This window comes from Sceloporus occidentalis, unplaced genomic scaffold, assembly GCF_023333645.1.
Source record: "Sceloporus occidentalis isolate IW3139 unplaced genomic scaffold, rSceOcc1.0.p SCAF_33, whole genome shotgun sequence".
Classification (NCBI taxonomy): Eukaryota; Metazoa; Chordata; class Lepidosauria; order Squamata; family Phrynosomatidae; genus Sceloporus; species Sceloporus occidentalis.
The window spans coordinates 4,348,761-4,368,566 of NW_028317013.1; the positions used below are offsets into that span (position 1 = coordinate 4,348,761).

A 19,806-nucleotide genomic window follows, 5' to 3' on the forward strand; every position below is an offset into this window, starting at 1 on the left:
GAAGGTTGGAGATAGTATGAATGTTTTAATGTTTTTTGTGTATATTGTAATGTTTGATTTATGGTTTATGTTTATGTTGTGCCCTATAGACCTATCATTGAGACCTGGAGAAAACTCCTACTGGGAGTACTACTTCGATATGTTAAATATAGACCTTTCTGAGGTCGATCGGATAAGACTTTTTGAAATAAAACTATGACTCTTAATTTAATGACATTGAACACGCAAGGGTTAAACTCACCTTATAAAAGATCCTTTTTGTACGAGCTCTTACTTAAAGAAAATATAGATGTAGCACTTATCCAAGAGACTCACTGGAAACAACATCAATCCTCCCTATGGAAATTTCGTAGATATCCATATATATATATTTCTTCTATGGTTAACAAAAAGAAAAGAGGGGTAGCAATTATTATATCTCAAAAACTTAAATTCGAGTATATTTTCCATAAATCGGATAAAGAAGGCAGACGGGTAATTCTAATCTGTAAGATAAATGATATTACCTACACATTGATGGCGCTTTATGCCCCATCAGAGCGTACCTCTAAATTTATAAACGACTCAATGGAAGATTTGGAAAAGATAGCAAAGGGTTTAATCATCATAGCTGGAGATCTAAATTGTATTCAAGATCTAAAGATTGATAGGAAATCATCAAAGAAAACGAAATTATATGAGGATAAATTAGAAAAAAGAGCTGAAGCTTTTACAGCATCTCTATTTAAACATAATCTTTACGATGTATGGCGGACAATGCACCCAGAAGAGTCAGATTACACTTTTTATTCGGCTCCTCATAAAACATATTCACGAATAGACACTTTTTTTATGTTAGGACTAACTCTGGATAGATGCTCTTCATCAAAGATCGGCAATATTACTTGGTCAGATCATGCACCAGTGTTTATACAAATATTAGATAATCCCCATTATAAGAAGCGATTTAGATGGCGCCTAGATGAACAAATATTAAGCTTAGAAACAAATAAGCAGGAGCTTCGCAATTTTGCCAAGCAATTTTTAGAAATAAACGATACGGGAGAGACATCAGTGGGTACATTATGGTGCGCAATGAAATGTTACTTAAGAGGACATTTAATTAAAAAAGCTTCTTGGATTAAAAAAACAAGGGGGAAAAAGCTGACTGATTTATATATTGCTTTAGCAAAAGCAGAAAGAGATAATAAGATTAATCCTAACGAAGTTAAAATAAATATAATAAACTCTATTAGAACAGAAATAATTGGAAAACAGCAAATTAAAACGGATGCCGCTCTGACTCGATTAAAGCAAAGGTGGTATTGTAGCAATAACCGAATATCGCGAGACTTAACTAACAAGCTTAAGACTCAAAATCAAAATTGTAGAATAAAACAAATAAATTTTAATGGTAAAATCTGCTTATCCCCAGCTCAGATAGGAGATGCCTTTAAACTTTACTATGAATCACTCTATAATTTAGAGGATTTAAATATTTCAGAATTCTCATTATCCTCCTATCTAGCAGATTTAGATCTTCCACAAATTATGCCGGATCAATCAGATTTATTAGCTCAACCATTCTCCCTTACCGAAATTGAAGAGGCCATACGTAGTTTACCATCGGGGAAAGCACCAGGCCCCGATGGATTCTCAGCATTATTTTTTAGAACCTTAGAACCAATTATATTACCAATCCTTAAAAGACTTTTTGAGGAAATAGGGGATTGCGGTGAATTTCCACCTGAAATGCTGTTGGCCACGATATCTCCAATTTTAAAACCAGGGAAAGATCCAACAATAGTCACTAGCTACAGACCAATCTCCTTAATAAATTTAGATGTTAAAATGTACTCTAGGATTTTGGCTCTTAGACTTCAAAAAATTATTCCAAATATTATACACTCGGATCAATCAGGATTCATATCAGGCAGGTCAGGAGGAGATAATACCCGCAGAGTCTTTAATATACTTGAAGAGATTGATCGGAAAAAAATCCCATCTGCTGTGTTTGCATTAGATGCAGAAAAAGCATTTGATAGGCTTAGTTGGAAATTTATGAGAAAGACTCTACAAGTATTTGGTCTAGGCACTAGATTTATAAAACTAATCATGGCGTTATATTCTACCCCCACGGCCATGATAAAAGGAGTAGCCTTTGAATCAAACCCTTTTTCTATCAGTAATGGTACCCGTCAGGGCTGTCCTCTAGCACCCCTTATCTATGCCTTATCCATCGAACCGTTTGCGGCATCTATAAGGAAGTCACATGAGATCCATGGTATAAAAATTGGTGCACAGGAACATACAATAATACTTTATGCAGACGATGTATTACTAACATTGTCTTCTCCTACAAAGTCATATCATTTTCTTTTAGAACAGATAAAGAACTACTCGTTTTTCTCTAATTATAAGATAAATTTAACTAAAACCCAAGTGATTACGTTAAACCTGAATGAAACTCAACAACAACTTTTCATTAAAAAAATTAATCCGATAAAAATTCAGAAAACGGTGGACTACCTGGGTATTAAAATAACTAAGAATATATTCGATATAATTTCACTTAATTTTGATGCGCTACTGGAGGAATTAAAATATCAAACTAACAAATGGAAGAAATTAGAACTATCATGGATGGGTCGAATTAATATCATTAAATCATATTTATTACCAAAAATCTTATATTTATTTAGATCTATACCATATACGATTCCTAAATGTATATTGAGAGCCTTTGATAAGCTATTTTCTTCATTTGTCTGGGCAGCAAAGAAACCCAGAATCCCCAAAAATATCTTGAGGAAGAGTACCTCCCAAGAAGGACTAGGCTACCCAGACTTATATAGATTACAGGATGCTACACAAATTTCAAACATTTTAGCATGGGGCTTAAAAAATAAATATAATGTAGGTTGGTATAAAATAGAGAAATTTTTATGTAATGGAATAAACCCATTTAATTTAATCTGGCTCGATAAGAACATAATTAAAAAATTGGGTATAACTAGTTTTATAGTGAAAGATCTACTTAAAGCTTTACGCAGAATTCGGAAAACATATGGATTATCTTCAATCCTATCTGAATCTTCCCCAATCGAAACTCTTTGTATATACCTAGAAGATTTGAATATCCATGAATGGACTCGCTGTGGAATCTCCAATATTGGCGACATTTTGGAGGACCAAAAAGTGATACCATTCTTGGATATACAATTTAGATATAATATCTCAAATAGAGAACTATTTTCATATCTGCGTATAAAAAACCTTTTGTTAAAAAATCTATTAAGAAAACGAGATAAATGGGATGACTTTTTTCTGAAACCACCTCAAACAAATATGATATCCAAAATATTAAAATTATTAGTAAATTCGTCTTCATCCTGCGATAAAGTTAAAACAATCTTACTGTGGGAAAGAGATTTACAGAAAGAGTTTCCAATACAAAAATGGCACAAAGCTTGGCAACATACTAGGAAAGCAGTTCACTGCTTAAATCTTCACGAGCAGTATTATAAGTTGCTGCATCGTTGGTATATGGTTCCATCCAGACTCAATAAAATATCTAATAATACGACTGATCTATGTTGGCGATGTTATAGAACAACTGGAAATCACTTTCATATATGGTGGGAATGCGACTATCTGCAACCAATTAAGGAAAAAGTAATTTCTTTATTTTGTTTAGCTACTGGGATTAATATAATTCTTACTCCACAGATTTTTTTGTTTCATTTAGATATACCTCAAATTTCGAAATACAATAAAATATTATTAGTTAATATATTATTGGCATGTAAAATCTGTATCGCTCGCTTTTGGAAACAACAAGAAATCCCTCCATGGAAAGAAATTTCCAATCAAATAAAAGTTCAATCAATATCCGAAAAATATTTCTACCGGAATAACTTAGATTTCTATATTAAAATTTGGGCTGGATGGAACCAAATGAATTACTCTATTTCTTAGAGGGGAATACTCCTAATGTTTAACCCTACTATAATATTAAGCTTTCGAAGTTAGATACTCCCGGAACTCTATGGTCTCATATGGATAGCTATATAGGGCATTGTGTAAATTTCGTATGTAGAAGGTAAATGATGCGAATCTGTTAAATTATTATTTGAAGATATGTATCTTTAATTATTCTTATTAAGTATACTACAGTTGTAAGGGGTATAAAGACAATGTATTAATTACCTTCATGTCTATGTATGTCATAGAAAGAATATGATTGTTTGTGTTTAAGTCTAATTGTTTTTTTGTTTTATGTCTTATAAAAGAAGGAAAATTTAATAAAGAATAATTAAAAAAAAAAAAAAATAACACTATAGCACAATAAAAGTTAAAGTAGTGGTTACCTCCATTTTCTGGTCATAAAATGTAATATTTCATAAATTCCTCATGTGGTAAGTATATTTCTGCTAATTAGTGTTATTTTTAAGATAATGATATGTTAATGAAAAGATAAAATAAACAGTGGCACACAAGTCCTTTAGTAAAAACAAAGTAAAATATGCTAAAATGTAAATTAAATGAAGGATATTCATTTTTTTTAAGATTTGTATTAGCCATAGATATTTAAAATGTCATAAGTGTATTAATTGAGGTCGGGGAAGGGAATTTCCTACATATTTACAATTCACTTGCTGTATTCCAACACTTGCTCCGAAATTGCATAAGTACGAACTAAGGCTTTCATTAATTGTTATTTAGAATATTATAAAAGAATAGGCCTGGAGATCTCACTTGAACATTTCTGTGGTACAGTGTTGTTGATTTTTTCCATGCGTGAATGCCATCTGTTTGAGGCTTTTGAAACCGAGGGTTGGGCACCCCTGTCATAACAAATTATTTTACTGTTATATCCCATAACCACTGGAATTCGGCACATCCAGTGCACATTTCTTACAGCTGTCAAATTTTTTTTGGTTTGTTGTACTAATACTCCTGACCATATCTGGTAACTGCTCTTTGCAGACCATTTGCTTCCTAGCTTCTACAATATTATATCCTGCTGGGCTCTTAGACACGCCACATGTGCCACACAAAGAAACTGTGGGGTTGAATGGTGCACCTAATGCGCTTGCCACGTTTTCTTTTTGTTGTGTATTCCTATCTTTTGGTTTCATTTACAAAGGTTTAATGAGAAAAGGCAATCTTGTTGAGTTGCTCAGAAGAACTCAACCAAGTTGGCTCTAAACAGTCAACTACACTACAGGTCAAGTCAAATGAAGTTGACATGACTGCCGTCTGCGAGAAAGCTGCTATTAAAAGTAGAAACTTCTCTTTTCACATACAGTCAACTCCTGTTGAGTTAAAAAAAGAGCTCAAACTCAACAATATCATCTCAGCGTTTCAAGAGAAGGCAAGCTGACCGAGATCACCATTAAAATCAGTAACAATGACAACCACTGAGTCAACTAACAGCCTTGCATGGCAAGTTAGTTAAGAGATACCTGTGTAGCCCAATTTTCTGATCAAACCTAGCTGCCCATGGCCAACAGGTATAAAAAAAACCCTCCCAGTTAACTCCAGTTAACATGTTTAGAGATATCAAAAATACTCTTTTTCACTTTTTTATACATAAAGCCTTTCAAACTCACTAAACCTTTACAGAACAGACTTTAAATGTTACAGAACAATTTTTGAAGCTAAGCAAATATTCCTTAGATGATGCCAGTTCTCTTGAACAATAAACGTTACCAAGTTTAAGTCTGTTTTGTTTTCTGGTCTTGCCAAACCTCACCTCTTCATCATCTCTGAGCAGTACAAGCCATCTCATCTCTGAGTAGTACAAGCCACAAACATATTCTGTCTCAGATTCATTTGTCAGTCTTACAGACAATATGTTACGTTTGGTTTTTTAGAATAGTTGTATATCATGCAGAGTCGAGAACTGAGTAAAACAAGGTATTCAGCTCAATATATTATGTGCCCCCTAAACCTTAGTATTATCAATCAATATAAATAAATATATATATATATATATATATATATATATATATATATATAAAAACAACCTGATTTTCACCTTGGCGTCATTCACTTCAGTAATGAAACAGTTCTACTAAACTATGTGTTCTATATTAAGCCCTTTTATATAGTAACATTATCTGACAGGGGTTTGTAGTTTCTCATAGCATAATGTTTGGCTTTTTTTTCATTTAATATGTCTACAGTTTATAGGGACAAGGCATTTAGTTCTCCAGTAGGTCAGATTCATTATTTATTATATATGAAAACTGATTCTGGCGCAAAGCTAGAAAAGTTGCTCTATCACCATTGCAGCTAATGTACACAGCAAAGTAACAACATATACATTTTTGCACCAGAATCCCTTTCCATACATAATCCATACATTCTATTAGCATCAACTACAGACAGACTAACAATCTGTTAGCAATACTGTTGCTAACAAATCGTCGCCAGCACTAACATTTGATAAGATTTCACTTCCATCTGTAGATATATAATTCAGGTGTGAAATTACAGTAGGTCTCGATCACAACCATTAAAATCACACACACACACACATACACTACAGCACTACACACATGGCAATTAACCCTTGCCACACCAAATGAAAAGCTACATGCTTGTTATGCCTGCCAACACAATTGTTAAATGTAATAAAATGTCATTTAACTCATCTATGTCAATAGTAACCCCCTATTGCTCGGTCTTGTTGACCTCTCTGGCTAAGGATGGAATTAGATTACCAATGATGAGTTATTATATACTTATATAATATGTGCGTTGTGTCCGTCTCCGCTGACCATCAGATATTGCGACTTCCGATCAAAGTAGCTAATTGGATGACCGAAAAAAATGGTGGCAGAAAATATTTCATTTACCAAATGATATGGTTAACATAATGAAATACATTTTACTGGGCGATAATAGAATTGATTACTAGCAGAAAGAAAATCCTATCCTGATTATCCTAGCTTGTTGCAAATGTTGAATAAAATGACCAGAAGTAATACTTTTGCCAAAAACAAATCCTTGTCTTTTTACATGATTTCATTTTCTATAGCAATTGATCTGTAAGTAACGAATAGAAGAACAGGAAAGATGTAAATACTTTTGACATTCGTTATGCAATTATTTTTGTTTAACAAACCCATACCTTTTACCACCCACATATGAATTCCTGTATGTAGTGGGGTATCTGAATGTTACCGGTTATGAAATCACTTGAATGGCTAATTCCTTAAGTCCTGGTATCTCTTGGACATGTTGTAACATGTTTTGGGAGTATAAGCAGAGCATTATGCAGACACAGCCACTTTATGGAAACATTTTGTGCAATATATCTTAAGGGTGTCTGGTCGAAGAGCTATATTAGTTAAACGGAAAATCTTATTGGGAAAGAAAAATGTTTTTTCAATGCAGTGTTTTATACAGCAGTTTGGGTTTTGTTTCACGTTGTTTCAGGTCTGGAGGTCACCACCGTAGGCAGTCATGTGACATTGCACACTAAGCTGTTTTATAGAAAGCAGTGACATATTTACCCAGCTGCCCATCTACAAACACCATTTTTAAGCTGTCTATGGATGCCCTACCCCCAGGATTTTAGTAGGCCTCTGACGTAACTGACCCATTGAGCAGCATTACACCAGGGAGCCTGAGCCAAACGGGATGATCCGCTTCTCTAGTTTTGCGGTGGGAGGACTGCCGCTCCTCTGGACCTGTCACACTAGGTCTAGTTGCTCAAGGCCGGAATATGTCACCGATGGAAATCCTAATGTCAACCTAATGAAGCCCCTCTCCCATAGACCTTAATTAGTTAGAGCCCTCTGGGTGATTAAGACTGAGATATTTTCTTTTTTCCACAAGACAGTAAGATAACAATTTAGTGTGTTTCTTGAGTAAATTGGGTCTATGTAAAATACCTAAATACCTAAAACGGCTACTATATTTGTAAAAATGTGTTTAAGTGATACTAGCTTTAAAAAGAACAGGGTATAATATTAGTTTGCCTTTTAGAGTACATTTTAAGTAAAGTTAGGTTAGAAACTAATTGCTTTGCATATAAGAGTATAGTGTATACTATTTGCGTACTCGGCATACAAGTATCCACAGAGTACATTTTCGCAACATCTGTGCATGGGCACCACATAACCTTCTGTACACCCGAGGGGGACATTCACGACCTGTGATCTCCTTATGCTGAATGTTTTTATTGTTTCCATTAATTTATACTAGGGCCACTCTATCCAATGGGCAGTACGCTGTACTGGTCTACCATATAAGTGATGTTTTTCTAGTTAGTAAGCAAGTGCTTGCCAGACGGGGAAGACATGGTTTGCCTAGGGAGCTAGAAACTCTAGAACCATTTTGGTGATATGAGCACTTGCATTGCACTGAGCACTGTTTTGAAATTCCCTTTTGAATTAGCAGGCCCAGTGCAGTGATATTTTGCCAGATAGTAACTAGTATTTTTTTCATATCTCTTATTATTTTACCCATATTTAAAGCACAATCTCTATGAGTAGTGAATTCCACATTTTTATTGTTCTTTCTGTTAAGAACTCTTTTTGCTCCTTTAGAGAAATTGCTTTCTCCAAGTTTGAATAGATGACCTCTTGTTCTTTGTACAGTTCTATTACTGAACATGGTTTGTATTGTTTCCTTATGTATTTGTACATTGATATCATCTCTCCTCTAAGACATCGTTTTTTGTGTTAACAAATTCAACTTCTCTAGCCTTTCCTGACATGTAAGGTGTTCCACTACTCTTTTTCATTAGTCTGCCTCTTAACGTTTTCAATTTTCATGATGTCTTTTCTAAGAACAGGTGGCCAGACTTGCGCTGTGTATTTAAGGTGGTGTCTTATTATGCGTTCGCTATATGTGCTCAGTGGGGCTATTTTTCTTTCCAACAGGTATATTGGTGCCTTGGGAGCGAGGGTGATCTGCGATAACATCCCAGGATTGGTGAACAAGCAGAGGCAGCTTTGTCAGAAGCATCCAGACATCATGCAAGCCATTGGCGAGGGAACCAAGGAGTGGATCAAAGAGTGTCAGCATCAGTTTAGGCACTATCGCTGGAACTGCAGTACCCTGGACAGAGACCATACAGTCTTTGGGAGAGTCATGCTAAGAAGTACGTTTTCATGCCTAAATTTAACAGTATGAGAAATATATTTGAAAGTCTACATTAATGTGTACCATCATCCTCAAATCGAAAGATTTAAACAATTTAAGTTTCTGGCTTAACTGATATGTTTACCTATTGGTCTCCATGCCAGCCGTCATCACACAGGCACAACCAACCCACTGACCAGCATAATTTGACCAATACATTTGCACTCTGTTTGGCAAGCATAATATATAAGTATATATGTGTCATTTTTCCAAATGGCTTATTCCAAAGCATTTTTATTATTATTGTTGGATAATATCCAGCATACACAACACAGTGGTTTTGTGCTTAATAATAGCAAGAATACAAAGGGAAACAATAAGACATCGGGCCAGTCAGTAGGAAATTAAAGATACAAGTGATACCTATAAAAAAGAAATACGCAACTATACACCGCACACATACATATATACAGAATACAAAACAACACAACTGCAATTCTTCAAAAGTATTGAAAAAGTGAGAATCAAGCATTGGAAAGTCTTAAGAATTAAGGATCTTTTGTTTGTTGAAATAGAGTAAAGATGGAAAGGGACAATTTAAAAAATGAAAAGTTTTACTCTCTGGTTATTCTGGAGAAGTGGCTGGAGTCCTCCAGCCAATCAAAATTAAAGACGCGCATTAGCCATCATTTCAAAAGAGGAACCTGTATTCTGTATGCATTGTAATAAAATGTATTTTTGCTGACCAGCCAGTAGAAAGGGTATTTACATATACATGTACAAAAATGTATAATTAAATATAGCATTTCAGTATGCTAGAACCACTAGATATAGTTAGAGACATTGAAATATATCAGGGAGAAATATGAGACATGCTGCCGTAATTATACGTCATTGCACACTGCCCCTAAGTTTGTTTCTCGTCTGTTATACTGATAGCTAAAAAGTAAATGTTTTCATCTTAGCCTCAAATATTAACTATGTCTTCCTCTATAGATATTTACTATGTCTAATACTAAAATCTGCTTTTAAGTATTGGTAACTCTCATTTAATATGCCAACTCCTCCAGGAGTGGACAATACTTAAGGGATGTCTACATTTACTGAAACTTAGGTTATTGACCTGTCCTAATTAGTACGCCTGTAAGACTCTTCATCATCTCCAGTATGTTTGTTATTTTAATGTCTCTACTGCATGATGCCCTGACGAACACTTTACACAATTTTCTAATGGGTACTAGCAAAACCACTAATTCCGTGACACTCTCTATTGTATTACTACAACTAAACCATCTTCTGGGGAAGAGGCAGACTAGCGTGCACACCCAGACTATTATGCTGTAATTAATAAACTAAGCTCAATAAAGCTCGGGGTTGCATCCTATGTTTTATCTCATTTTCTACAAGTCATGTCCTTCAAAAATTGCAAACGATCATTGGTACATCAAGTTTAAGTATAGGCAACAATTTGAAATTAAGGAGTAAATTAGGAAAGAGAACCATCCTGTGTAGATATGGTTTTTCCATATTTTAAGGGTGGATGAAATATGAAACGCCCATATAAAACTACACGTTTATTTACATATAGCTGGCAGTCATAGAAGCTGCTCATGTTAACGATACTTCTGCCCAACAGTGAGATGTCTACACAGTAACGTGATATGTAAATATTTATATAGTCTGGGAAGGGCTTCAGGTATTTGGATGGTATGGGAACAGTCTAAGTGGAAAACTGTGTTAGACCATCAAGCCCCTAAAGTGTTGGAGCCTGATGGCACATTTTGTTGAATTATAGACAACAAACATAATGTGCTGTCACTGAAAATTGAGTGACTAACATTACATAACATTGAGGATTCTCTGATCCTCCTCGTGTCTTGGTTTTCCTTCCAGGGCAGTATAATATTGTAGGTATTTTAACATTTGAGGTGTGCGCTAATCAACCATCCAATTGTTAACACACCATAAGTAAAGAAACCTGCAGTTGATCTAAATGTTGAAATGACATTAAAAAAGTAATTATTATTGGAAATGGTTGTGAGTAAGGCCACCTTTTTCATATAACCTTGTTAATCTTTTATTTAAGAAGGGGATAAATGTTATTTCAAACTCAAGTTGACAAACAAACTAAACCCCTAACGCAATAAAACATGGATAACACTTGGGGGAGTCATTCATGTGTTTCTAAATAGAACCAAACGGAGCAGTCTCGTGCAAATGGTGCATTCATTTTATAGGACCTTGTCAACTAGGCCACCCGTGGCTTTATGCGCCAGTAAATCTTTGTTGGTGAATGATGTCTTGGCATGGTTTGCATAACCTGATGCAACTGTATGTGACAAAGCATGAAATAACTTTAGAAGTACATGGATTTTATGTACCATGTCTTAAATATAATCTGTAGACTTGACAGGTAGCAAAAGGAGCTATGAAACCACCCTGCAGGCTGTGGAAAAACATGTTTTTTTCATTTATGATTTTTTACAACTCTAAAAGATTAAAAAAGCATCAAACACCAGCCATCGTATTTCTTAGGGGCCTTGGGGATTTTTTCCCCGCATCTGATATTCGATGGGTTTGAGATTTGTGATTCCTTAAGATTTTCACTGCTGGGTAGAGATTAAAGCTTTACTCTTGAGGAAATCTTCCACGCAGGACATAGGAGGAAGTTTTGCAGCTGTGTTTCATTCTAATTACTAAAATGCACCAAAAATGGCGTGATGAGATATATATATATATATATATAATAACTACTGACTTGTTTGTCCCTGACAGGTAGCAGAGAAACAGCCTTTGTCTATGCCATTTCCTATGCCGGAGTCGTTTATGCTATTACTCGAGCTTGCAGTCAAGGAGAACTTAAATCATGCAACTGTGATCCTAAGAAAAGGGGTCGTTACAGGGATGACAGAGGGGAGTTTGACTGGGGAGGCTGCAGTGACAACATTGACTTTGGGATTGAGTTTGCCAAAGACTTTGTGGATGCCAAAGAAAGGAAGGTGAAAGACGCACGAGCTTTGATGAACCTGCACAATAACCGTTGTGGAAGAATGGTGAGTCATTTATGGTTTAGATCTATTGATTAAAGGGCAAAACTCCTTTGCACTTACTTTGTTAGATAGAGGCTCCTCTGTGAAAGTCGGGCAGAACGTTAAACCAGACTTGGCCTGTTTGGGCACAGATCTCTCCGTCTTTCACAGTTTGGCAGGCACACTCTTTATATATCATACCTGCCTCTATGCATAGTGCAGCAGTAGGACGGGTAAAAGAAGAAGAAAGCCAGAAGTGCTTTTCTCAAAGGCGTTCCCCTGCCTTGTTGTCTTAGATCTAAATATGCCTCTGACATCACTTTGGACCTTTGGGAAGACATGGTACAATATTCGACACAAATCTTCTAGATGTATCTATGTTCAGCTCTGGATAGACACACCAATAGTTAATAATAGAAAGAACCCTCTAGGACAGCAATTTTGCATTTTGTGCAATAAAAGCATTTCCACCTGGATGATTTATATCCGAGTAAATCAGAGCAGTTATGGTTTCAAGGGTAGTCATGAGATAACACCTAAAGAGGAAGAGGGGTATGTGGGAGACATTAATCTGCCAGATTTTCTGTGCCCGTGTTGCAGTATCAGCTGCAAATACTTCAGAATCTTCCCAATTCTTGATTTAGTAGTTACATATTTTAGCACAACGTTTGTAATTGTATACACTGTGCATATTTAAGAAATACCAGGTATAGTGTGAACTGGGATGCGAAAGCTTATTAAACAGACGAGTGTCTGACAAGTTCTAATCCGTCAGTAGAGTTAAGTAACCCATTCTGACCTGTTTTTTCCCCCTTTATTTGTAGGCAGTTAAACGTTTTATGAAGCTTGAATGTAAGTGCCACGGGGTCAGTGGGTCATGCACATTAAGGACTTGTTGGCGTGCTATGTCAGACTTTCGAAAAACAGGGGACTATCTCAGGAGAAAATACAATGGGGCAATCCAGGTCACCATGAATCAAGATGGCAGCGGTTTCACAGTGGCCAATGAGAACTTCAGGAAACCCACAAAAAAGGACTTGGTTTACTTCGAGAACTCGCCTGATTATTGTGTGATGGACAAGTCTGCAGGTAAAGCCCATTTATCTTATCTGAGTAAAGACGAGATGAGTGAAATATTGTGAAGGCCCCCAGCTAAATAAGTAATTATTGCAGAACTCAGCACCTTTTTTTGATCTTCTGGCAGTCAAAATATACAATACTCAGACGCTTCCTTTCTTGTTTAGAAGTCATCTGTTACTTAAGAGTCACAAGAAAAAAGAAAATTTTGAATCAACAGATCAGTATCATTTAAAAGAGTCATGCACTACGATTTCAGCTTTAACCAAAACATTGGTTACATTAGTGATATATATATATATATATATATATATATATATATATATATATATATATATATATATATATATATATATTCTTTTATTCTTGTTTTTCAAAATTGAAAGTTAGTTTACAATATTTTTAAGTTTCAATGTATGATATTTTTATTTTTGATGTATCATTTTTTTCTAAGGGAATTTGTCAGTTGTATTTTGTTATTTTGTATATTAGGGAAGAAGTTACATTTGGATATAAAAAAAAACTATAACAGCTGTTAACAATATGATTTCTTTTTTTCAAAATCAGCTTATGCTTAAATGCAAAATGTAAAATTTCAAGAAGAAATGCTAAGGCAAGCAGACTAAATCACATCTTATAACATTATATTTAAAAATGTGAAGCAGACTGAATTCAAGATACCATAGCAGAATAATGAGAATTAAAGCACTTGTTGTTTAACTTACTTGCTATCATTAGAATTTATGATATAGCGGTCAAACTTGGGAAGTCTCATAATCATTCCTATTCAGAGTTTCAAACACATTGGTTGCCCACCTCATGATCTACAACAAACTCATTGTGGAGCATGGATGGAAACTTTAAGAATGAACAGAGCATGAGACCCTTGTAACCTTCAAACATTATATGCTATTTGCAGTACAGCACATACTATAATTTACATATATTGTAAATGTAAGATAACTCCAAATTCTAGTAGCAAAAGAACTGTCTGCCTGGTCCAATATTAGAATTGAACCAAGGGTTGGGTCACCCTGGGTATCTGGTAATTTACCTCAAGACTTAGAGATTGGCATATAACAAAAAACTCAAAATCATATGAAGATAGATCACAGATTTGCATTTAATTGTAAATGACAAAAGGTTTGTACCTCAATTCAGAATTTCCAGGTTGACCTATTAAAAATTGTTGTTAATTACGTTTAGGATAGGCTGATTTGTGACGATTTTGTACACACGGTGTGATAAAGGATTTTAAGGTTTATTCGTAAAATGTGATTCTGTGACAAATTTGATCTAATGACTGCAACAACCAGTCCAGTTGGTCCAGTGATACAATCATCATGAACATTTTCAGTGGTTGCTTTCATGACAAAACTGTTTTCTTATTTGTTTTTACTTTTCCCCAGAATCCTTTTATGAGGATACTTTTAGGGTCACAGAGACATCTGTATTCTATAGCAAATTCATAATACGTAAACCTCAGAACTGGTGCTTGTTACCAGTAAAGTCCTTGCTCGAATACAAGTTACTCAGTAAAGGATACGTGTTCTGACAAAATATGGTTTTAATTTAGTCCGCCCAGCTTTGACAAGTTTCATAATAAAAGTAGGTTAGTAAACCTTTATTTTCTATAAATTATACAGTTTTGGTAAGAAGCTATAGACAACCACAGTCCCCTATGATATTTTTTAAACCTACTTTAGGTATCTTGCCAAGAAGATCTTATTTTCTAAAAGAGTGCTACTTATTGTACATCCCCCAAGGGTATCCTACTTAATTGTTGTTTAATCCTTTCACTGTTCCCATTGCTGGAGGGAGATGGGTAAGGCCACAGAGAAAGATCAAAAGGAGTTTATTATCAAAGGAATGTTATGCCTTTAGACAGTGACATGCAGTCAAGAAGAAAAAAAGAGAATCTGTGGGTGTCATATCACCGCCATGGAGATGGCTCACAGGCAGAGCCAAAATCTTGCAGAAGTGATTCTTAAATAGACTTTCCACTATGCAAAGTAGGGCTTGCTGCTGCTCTAAGAACGAGTCAAACCAAATGAGGAAAGGTAACTGAAAAAAATATAAATATAAAAATAAAGGCAGGTAAAGAAGGTGATGACATTGTATATGTGATGAAATGCCTTTATGTAACAATTATACCTGATTATATAACATAAGTGGATCCTTAGGAGCTTTTAACGTAGACTGAAAAAAATAGCTTTTTTTGTGCTGAGCCCACATTTATATAAAGTGGAAATAAAAGATCTATTCAATGCTTTTCAACAGGTTCTTTGGGCACTGCCGGTAGAGTGTGTGACAAGGTCTCCCGAGGAACAGACGGGTGTGAGGTCATGTGCTGTGGAAGAGGTTATGACACCACTCGAGTCACTCGTATCACCAAATGCGAGTGTAAATTCCACTGGTGCTGTGCAGTAAGATGCAAAGAATGTGAGGAGACAGTAGATGTACATACTTGCAAGGCACCAAAGAGAGCAGAATGGTTGGACCAGACCTGAACCAAACTACGTGAGCCACACTGGACAAGGAGTCATGGGCCCCGTGGGATTCTGGGTGTAAGTGTAGTCTGGCTGCATGGCTTCTTATTTAAATAATTCTGCAAGGCACTAAAGACAGGACTACACTTCCCAGGATGCAGCGCGGACCCTGTGACAAAGGCTAGAAAGGAACCAAACTTTTCTATTTGAGAAGTTTTTATATTACATACACTGTTCTCAAATTGTGGTGTCTGGTCTACTGATGACACACCTTTGATGAGACATTCAAACCTAAGTTCTCTCATGCATCGTGTGGCTTTTTTCCATCACTAAAGGGGACTAGTCCATATATTAAAGTTATTTTGAAAGATATGCTATGTATATACTATACAATACTATATTGGTGAAAAAAAACCAAATTATTTTCTGGACAAGGAAATATATGGGAACCTCCGAAAAAAGGACTAATTTGAGCTTCGCTGTTTATTAATATCACTTCCACACAAGCACTGGGAAGATTTCACCGAGGAAATATTTCAGATTCCCCAGGTGCAAGCCATTTTGACTTTAGACTTTTGTCCTATTTCATCTCTTCCAAAAGAAAAAAAAGGGATTTCTTTTATTTAATTATTTTTCTTAAACCAGTATGTTCAGTAACATTTCTGAAGCTGCCTTGAAAGCAATGGGGATTTAAAAAGAAAAAATGAAAAACAACATCACCAAGAACTCACAAAGAGATCCATAGATGGGACTGAGATGCCCCCAACATTGTAGAGTTGCTTGTACGTTGTATATACTGCTTTGATATTTTTTTTTTTTTTTAAAAATACCTATAAACGTATATTACAAACAGATTTTTGTATTTTATTAAATGTCAGTATTATGTTTTTATTAGTGTACAGCAGGAAAAGTGGGGGTACAAGCATTTTTTTTTATATTTTACACATATATATTTTACAAAGACTTTCTTATACCGGGTGAATTTAACGTACAGGTAGAGTTTAATTGAAAAACAATGCTGTAATATTACGTTAAACTGTATTTTACCAACATTGTTTATCTCTGCATTATTAATAAAAAGATGGTGTCAGAGATAACTGGCTTTGATAGAAGGTGGGTGTAGATTGGGGAAGAATGGCTTTGGACACGAGTGCCTCTTTTTTATACAACCCACTCTATACGGGGCAGCCATATCTTTGGAAATAAAGTGTGCATTAAGGGGGGTTTTAGCTTTATTTAATATAAGGGAAAGGGTCAGTGTCACTCTCTTGAAACTGTTTTCTTACCCATGGAAGTCTTTAGAAGTTTGTGACCACTTTTTTAGTGGATCAAATTAGTGGACCCTATGTGTAGGGTTTCATAAAATATAAGGCAAACATATTTTTGGAATTGCGTTGATATTGCATGCTTTGGAAACAAAATTATTCCATAATTCTTATAATTTATCATATATATGTAGACCGGATAGGCCAACAGCTCTCAAATGCATCTGTTTCTATGAATTCATAGATTTCGGAATTTCAAAAATAAAAAAGTATGTGATGTGAACAGAACAAATTAATGTTGAATGATCATTGACAAGGCAAGCCTTGCATGTATTTTTATTATACTTCACCTGTAACAAAAACACAGATTTAATGAGTAATTAATATGAGGTGATGAATGGTTTATGGTGTCCAAATGTTTCGTTTCTGCCCTCCTTGTTGTACACAATGTTTGCTGTACATTGGTGCATCCCAGCGCCACATAGCAATAAATCTAACCTTTATCTGTTTAAAAATTGGGAAAAGTGTTTATAAATTAGTTTTTTATAAGGAGATCCCTTTATTCCTCTGAGAAATCAGTTACTGGGTTACATAAATATCTCATTATAGGTCAAGAAGTCACCAAAACAGCCACGGTAAAGCTTTAAATGTTGGCCTTGTCTAACAGTGAAATGTCCCTTTATGATCTGGAAATTATAGGAGCTGGGCTGGTATACCAAGATCCTGTCAGAAGATTCCTATAATCATCATACAAAGTCCAGGCCTGGAAATAAATCACAGTTCAAGGAAACCAGTTTGACATTTACAGTTCTCAAAGCAATTCTGGGCAGAACTGAGCATTCTCATTATTACAATTATACTGTCCCTTACAGAACATACATTTTCCAAAGCACCATAACCACTCTCTCCTGCTGTAGTTGGTATTGTATGCCTGTCATTGCTATTATAAATCAATAATATAGCATTGAGTCTTACTAACCGAGCCACCAGGTGTTGGGTCATGTCAACTCTATACTTTTTGCTTTCAAGTCTGTTTTTTTCGGGTGGTTCCACCACAGTGCCCATTCTCTCTGCCACAACCCTTTCCTGTCTTCTATACGGAGCAGACTCTGGCAGGGGTGGCCTGGGAGGTTCCTCAGTATGCCCATGTAGTTTGAGGGGTTTGGATGGGCTACCTTTATGTATCTCTGTATGTATAGGACAGGGCTTGACAAACAATATATCAGATATTCTGATGGAAGTCTAAAGACATGCTTCTGGTACTAGCCTGCACTGAGATAAGCCCCCAATTTGTGAAGCCATATATTACCAAAAATAAAGCTTTAGATGTTTTGCAGACTGGGCAGCAATAATAGTCACACAATTGTTGCATACTATATTTTGTGTGACACAATTGATTCAGTCTTGCGATCTCCAGGAGGCTTCCAGGTCATGAGGACAAGCTTCTTGAGTACCAGAATATTATGAGTAGGTAAGGGTAGGTAAATGCTCCAGATAAACATTAAGGTAAGCATTAAGCCGCTGCTTATGGGGGTAATACATACTAAAACTTTAATTTGTGTATTACTTATTTATGTGTATAAAAAATATTGGACAGAACAGTAGGCATTCTTAAAGGAAAAGGGGCTATGAAACATTTTGCTAAACAATGAACATTGGGGAAGCATATTTCAAAACTGGGAGAATGTTAGACAAGACAAAAGACCATAGTCCAAAACTACAATGTCATAGGCTTAAGTGCAGGTCCATAACTTGCATGGAGCAAGGGGGCAGTTGCACAAGGCATCACAAGGCGAGCAGTGCACTTGAGCCGCGCCTTTCATTAATGTGCATTCTTGTGCTCCCCTCTGCTTTCGTGAGCCGTTGGCCAAGATTGCTTCTTGGTTGCTGCCAACGTTCCTGCACTTGATAGGACAGTCCATACAACTGAGTGTAACAGAATAATAAAATAATTAGAGACACACATCTAATAAAAATAAAACATCCATGGCATAAAGGAATTCCTCTAATATGTAGGTACTTCGGGATGGAGATTAACCTGTAGGAAGCCTCCCAGAAACATCAGAAAATAGAACGTAAATCCCATCACACTGTATTTGAATAAGCAGTTGCACATTTATTTATGAAATCATACAAAGTAACATGCCAACATACGTTGGCTGAATCAAGCAACCCATAATTCCAGCCCAGAGGTTAAATGTTACAGATTATCACCGTGCTGGCCTGGGCTGTCAGTTCACATTGCTAATTATATATACAGCCTTTTAATTGTGTGTACACAGCAACACATACATCCACTTCCTCTAGAAAAGCAAATGTTTCTCTAAACAGCAAGGCCTTTGCTTCCAGAGATAGAAAGACTTCAGGTTCTTTCGGCCCCTGGGACAGATTTATTGGGATGTTTGAACTAATATTTGTGTAACCTGTGGGAGGCCCTTGTGTGGGAAGACTACAAATCCATTAATTCTAAACACGAGGGAAACACAGGTCTCCAGCCAAGGAATATTAACTCCACATTTGCTAGCGTGGTTCTCTGCACTCTGTTGGCTCCTCTGATGTTGGAGAAGGTTTTAGCTGGTGAATCATCTCTGGGAAACACAGGAATCAAATGGATAAATTGGAATGAGGGTAAAATAAAGAGAGGGGAAAAGCTTGTGATATGAAATCATCCATTTATATATTCTGACATTTAATTTGAATTAAAAAAAAAAAGTTAAATATTCTGAAATAATACTGAATTATATATATACATATTTATTATAAATAAATAATGTCATCAGATTTGAAGCATGCTTCCCTTTTTGTGCTTTCGAACTAGCCTAACAGGAATATGTATAAAAGGTGAAGAAATAATTATGAACAGTG

General features: G+C 35.6%; 1 protein-coding gene across 1 annotated transcript in view; it reads left to right on the forward strand.

Annotated features, from left to right (window-relative positions):
- Nucleotides 1–15,697, forward strand: part of LOC149298352 (protein Wnt-2b-A) — a 37,588-nt gene extending 21,891 nt beyond the window's left edge. The window contains exons 2-5 of the mRNA XM_089487443.1: nt 8,880–9,100; nt 11,857–12,134; nt 12,935–13,199; nt 15,468–15,697. Coding sequence (XP_089343569.1) covers nt 8,880–9,100; nt 11,857–12,134; nt 12,935–13,199; nt 15,468–15,697 — 994 coding nt within the window. The remainder of the gene's footprint in view (nt 1–8,879; nt 9,101–11,856; nt 12,135–12,934; nt 13,200–15,467) is intronic.
- The last annotated feature ends 4,109 nt before the right edge of the window (nt 15,698–19,806 follow it).